The following is a 6,000-nucleotide window of genomic DNA, read 5'->3' as shown; positions in this document are numbered from 1 at the left end:
AAATCATCACAATTAAAAGAGCCAAAGACTTAAAGAACAGTAAAAACTTAAGAAAAGAACCAAAAATATTTCAGTCTGTGTGTACAGAATTTATATAATACAAGAGTTTCACTATTTCAGTTGAATTACTTTCTAATTTATTGAGATGCACCTGTATGTTAGAAAGGTCAGTGCTAAGTGGATAAAAAAGGGTCAGAGGAATACAACCTATTATTTTTACATTTCAATAAAAAGGAATTTTAAGAGAAAGTCACTATCAGCTTTATAAATGAATATCACTGTATGCAAGGATTAAACAAATTACATGTGTTTTATGAAAAAGTCTTTAATCATGACGTGTGTACGTTGTGCACTGATGACATTTGTGACGTTATAATGACTTCTGAGACCTTCGTGACTCTGACCTAAAGAAGGAGGAAGTAGAAAAAGCACTTAGATATATTACAGAAGGGTTAATGCCTGCGGCCAGATGGAGTCCTGTCTGAATTTTACCAACATATCTAGACGTTATTCGAAAAGTCCCTTTCATTTATAAAAGAGAAGCAGTTACAACTATGAAACAATGCTTAATCTCCCTGTTCCCTAAACCAGATAGAGCCCACTAATTAGATAATTAGAGACCTATTACTATTTTAAATACAGAATTCAAGTTGATGATTTGTTGACATGCTAGAAGATTCAAGTCTAGACTAAGTTTAATTGTTCATAAATCACAAACCAGCCTTATGAAAAACAGATATAATAACAAATGTTTCATTTTTGACCAAGATGATCCTAATCAGAAGAGATCCTAATAATCTCTTATCAAGCTCTTATTTTGTTTGATACACAAATACAAACAAACATTTATAAAGCATCCATCCAAACAAATGTACAAATACCCAGCATATACACATTCATACATTAAGTCATGCTACAGATCCTCTAGAACCTCTCAGATCAGTTAATGAGGTTTGTATTAAACTCATGACAACAGCTTTACAGAAGCATAGAACCAGAATAATATTTACAGTTTAAAAGTAAATTACTATTAATATTTATCTTGAACATTTATCCCTGTAATGAATATTATAATGTTGATAATTGTAGGTAATTGAAAAAATCATGGACCTCTGGGATCCTATTTGAGGGTTTTTTGGGAATTCTGTATTTAAAGCATAAATGAAACTGAATTAGGGCATAATTTAAATGTTTGATAAACCGTAGACAAATTTCATAGTTATTTCTTTCTCAGTACAGAGAAATATCTTGTCTGTGATAAGTGTACCCTACAAATATCGCAGCTAGAGATTACTCACTATTATTACTCAATACTCACGAGAATAAAACACTTTACACAACCTGGATATTTCATTTGGAAATGTGTTAAGAAGTCATGACCCTTCCATGTGGCAATTAATCAAATTCTATCAGTATTTACTCATGGTATTAAGTGCAAAATATCATTTAAACATTATTATAATTATTATTCTCACATTATTATAATTATTTACACCTTACTATTATTATAGTAACTAATTATCATTTTATTATAATTATTATTATAAACACTATAATTATTATATTAAGTCAACCAAATTGTAAAATATTATTTACACACTATTATTACAGTATTTAATTATCATTATTAATAGGAAGTCAACCAAATTGAAAAATATTATTTACACATTATAATTTTTACACATTATTATTAGAATTATTTACACATTATTATAGTAGTTAATTATCATTAGCATCTTAATTATTATAATTATTAGAAAGACCAAATTGTAAAATTGTAAAAACACATTATTATTACTATTATTTTAATAAAATCAACCAAATTGCTTCAGCCAAAGTTTTCTTCATTAAACCCCATCACTGCTTCCTCATCATGGTGGCAGCAGCTGCAGATTCCTCCTGACATGTGTTAATCAGGTGGGGATTAGTGTCCTGAAACAATGACAGGCCAGATCTCACAAAAAATGAGACCAAATCAATAATCTGTCTTTTTCTTAAAAACTGGCATCATGAACAACCTGATCCTGTCAAAGTAGGATCTGCATTTATTTGAAAAACAACAACCAGCCGTTATTAGTGAAAGATAAATGAATTACTAATTATACAGAAATGTTCTTTTAATTTAAATGGTAACTTTAAGTACAGAAATGCAGTTCACTCAAACTCACACCGGTGATAAAATCTCAAGCATTTTTATTAAGTCCGAACAGTTCCTTGCTTAGAACGTCCATTTAGCATTATATAATTATATATCATTTATTTCATATATATAATTATATACACATTCAAAATTTTGAATAACACTATAAAAAACAGATGCAAATTAAAAATAGGATTTTAAGACAATTATAATAATACCAAACTTAAAAAATGGAAAAAAATTCTAATACTTTCAAAAAAAATGGTCCCAGTACAGTTTATTATACAAGTGTATAAGAATAAAAAAAAATAAAATAAGCCAGGTGGTGGACAAGGAATGAAATATAAATAATGTTATGTACACATGGGAACATTTAGGATGAGGAAAGGAAAAGAATGACAAGACAAAGTGGGGAGGAGGAAATAAAATGTCTCAAGTTAAAATGGGGTCAAATATACAACATGACCCAATCGACAGAGGCGGAAGGAGAAAAGGGTGGAGGGGTGAATATGTGTAGGAACAGATGAAGAGCATCACACGTGAATAGCAAGGACATGAAAAGACTGTGTTAGAGGGATTTCTCATTCTCGTTTTGTCCTGCATACATTTCTCTTCCTGCAGGTTTTCTCCTCTTCCACAAAATGATGCAACATTCAGAACTCAAAGATGAACAAGGTGCCGCTTTCTCAAAGTACTGAAATATTCCACAGTGAGTTCTCACAGACGCCGCCAGACGCCCAGCTAAAAGTAGCTAGAATTTGGAAATCAGTATTGTTTGATGGTGTGGACGTAGTTTAACTGCCAACTGTTAAGAAATCTTATCTGATCTTTTTTGGGGTCTCAGATGAAAGCAGGACACCAAAAAGAGATTTAATACACATCAGCTTAAAAGAATTATTCCTGAAGAGGTGTTAAGTTTGAAATTTCACCACTGAGAAGTTATAAAAAAAACAGTAAAAGCTGAACTTCAGCACATAGCAAACACATGTAGCAGTGGAGTTATATAGGCACTTGCTCAGTGAGCCACACCTCCAGGAAGGTGGAACTAAAGGGGTGGAGCCTGTTTAAGAAGGGGTAAAAAGTTTGAGTGGGGTTATTTACTCAGTGTGTGTATTGGCACAGTGTTTAAGATGAAATAAAAAAATCCAGCGTTTTTTGTAATGTAATTGCAACAGGTTTCGTGAGGGGAAAATGTTTTGGGTGTTTTGGTCACACACACACACTACAGCTCTATAGAGATTAACCTCAAATTTATATATAAGTAGAAGAGGAACTTGCCAGAGTTCCTTTACATTAAACCCTGAATTTCTTTATTTTATTTACTTAGTCTGACATCCTCAGGGTTCACTTCCTCATCAGCAGTGTGCAGGCTCTGACTCTATGACGTCTATGGAGTTCCTACACAGCACTGATCAGACTGAAGCGAGCTGAAAATCGACAATCCTGAACACTGTTAATTCACCTGTAGGTGTTCTGTTAGTCGAGGTACAATTCCGTGCATTTGTTGGTCGAGATGTTTGGGGTATTGGTTTATTCACAGCTGCTCAAAAGTGGCCTTTGACACCTTGCAAAGAGGAATGCAAAAAGAAACAAAACCCATTTTGCTGTAACTAGGCAACAGTTTAGTTTCCTTTGCTCAACCTCAAAAGCCACGTAAACAAGCAAAGTTATTAGTGTAAAAACAAAAAACAAAAAAAAACAAAAAAGGGTTCTTGCTAGTTTTCCATTTGACTGGCTCGGTGGAGTGTTAAAGAACTGCTTCACACACAAGTGCTAATGATAAAATAGTAAGAAGGGCCAGACAGATGGACACAAACAGAACCATGACCTGTCATCACATTCAGTCCTGCTAATCAGTAACAACTTTTTTTTTTATTTCCTTCATCCTCATTGGTTGTGCTCTTGCTCATGAGGAGAAACGTCTAAGTCTCTGAAAATGTGTTCAACTCTGAGACACCTAACACTGACTGAACACCAAGTCAGGGCTAACTGTTTATTTGTAAGGTTTGGTCTGAGAAGTAAGAAGGTCAAACTATTTTTATACCCACATTCTCTCTGATGGCACTTTTGACTGTGTGAAAGCAAAATTGTTTCAATCTTCAAGGCAAACATTTTGTTTGCTAAGAAAAGAAGCACCTGTTCAAACATTTTGGAGAATCACACGAGTCACTCTCTCACAGACTAAATATATTTATAAGAAACAACTAACACTCACTTGTGCTGAAGGAAAACGGTGCTCAGATATTGAAGTGTTCAAAAAGCAGTTTGAATGTTTTTCTGAAGTGACAGACTTAATTAATGTGTTGGTTTCGATCTGGTCCTCCATGAGAACCTGGGATGTAAAGTACCTGATCCCATACACTGCTGCTAGCTCAGGAGGAACAACTCACCCTACTTTCTCCAACATAAACCTGCTCGATGCTCGAGATTTTAAGAAAGCGTATAACGTATATACCTTGTGTTGTGTTACTTGTGTAAGTGAGACAAAATTACGGCTGCAAGCAAAACAGGATCGAGTTGTCGGGTGTCCAACCCCCAGCTCCACAAAGGGGGGGAAAAAGGGGGTGGGGGGAAAGAAAGATGCTCCAGCTGTTCAACTCAAAACCAATTTAGAGTCATATATCTATGTTTATATTCTTATTCCTGTAAACTACATTAGGAAAAAAAAGGTCACACTAAAACTTGCATCTAAAAACAAATAAATGATGGGGAAGTGTATTTACACTGGCAAAAATATATCAAGACAATACACAAAATTACAAAATACTCAAGGCGGCGTGTTTTTTTTTTTGTCCTCTTCTGAAAAAATTGCCATCCTGCTCATCCTCTTCTGTCCTTGTTCCCTTTTCTGCGATTGCAGTCAGTCCAGTGCTGAGCTTGCATGTGTAACTGTGTGTGTGTGTGTGTGTGAGATTCTGTGCACATCGCTCACGCAGTAGGGTCCCTACTTAAAGTTGGCATAGTCGGAGAAGGCATCGATGTATTCCTGGACAACTTTGTAGCAAAATTCATACTGCTCCTGTGTAGGGACAGACAGAGAGAAGAAATCAGTCAAGCTTCTTCATGTTTGTGTTCATGTACACTACAAATGAACTACATAAACAAGAAGATAGCGTGTCTGGGATAATAGTGTTTTTTACTTATAATTGCTTGTCAGACGATATTGAGATATTGCAAACGTAATACATAAGTAAAATAAATAGAAATAATAATAATAATAAAAAAAAAAAAAACATCTCAGGTTTTGGCAACTAAAATCAGCTGTTTCATTATTTCAAAGACTATGATGCTCTTTATTTGTCAAGACATTGCCAAGCAAAAATGGGATATAAAAATTATTAGAATGAAATCGTCTTAGTCAAAACAATGAACAGATCATTGTTATGTGGGTAGAAGAAAAAGGTTACATTTTATAAGATAAAAAAACAAAACAGGCAGTGCCCCTGTGTGTGTGTGTGTGTGTGTGTGTGTGTGTGTGTATGTGCGCTCACCAGTGTCTGCACCATGTGTGGTCTCTGCAGTCGCAGGCTCTTCACTGTCTGAAAGACGTCTAGAATGCCCTCTGCCTTCACACGCTCCAGAACCGTGCTCAAAGCACAAAATGTGCCCGTACGACCTGCGCCGGCGCTGGAAAACACACACACGTGTGTATATATAAATATATATATCTATACACACACACACACACACAACTTGGCTTTCACTTAGTAACTGAAGTTACCAGTTTATTAGCTACCATAGACACACACCATGTAATTACTGACTATTAAGGAGAAAAGGGATTATATTATATGACCAGCTGATGTAATTCAACAGCACAGACATGACACTGTTAAGGTAGTGTGTAATGCTGGTAAAAG

The 6,000-nt window shown here is 34.7% G+C and overlaps 1 protein-coding gene across 1 annotated transcript in view; it reads right to left on the bottom strand.

Moving 5' to 3' along the window:
* Positions 1-2,183: 2,183 nt before the first annotated feature.
* The window catches only part of ptpra (protein tyrosine phosphatase receptor type A), a 35,815-nt gene continuing 31,998 nt past the window's right edge, over positions 2,184-6,000 (bottom strand). The window contains exons 22-23 of the mRNA XM_060890389.1: positions 5,632-5,767; positions 2,184-5,159 (exon numbers count right to left, since the gene is read on the bottom strand). Of these exons, the coding sequence (XP_060746372.1) occupies positions 5,085-5,159; positions 5,632-5,767 (211 nt within the window). The 3' untranslated portion in view covers positions 2,184-5,084. The remainder of the gene's footprint in view (positions 5,160-5,631; positions 5,768-6,000) is intronic.

This window comes from Tachysurus vachellii, chromosome 17, assembly GCF_030014155.1.
Source record: "Tachysurus vachellii isolate PV-2020 chromosome 17, HZAU_Pvac_v1, whole genome shotgun sequence".
Lineage (NCBI taxonomy): Eukaryota > Metazoa > Chordata > Actinopteri > Siluriformes > Bagridae > Tachysurus > Tachysurus vachellii.
Note: the sequence above shows the minus strand (reverse complement) of the source record. Positions and strands in the feature narration are given on the sequence as shown.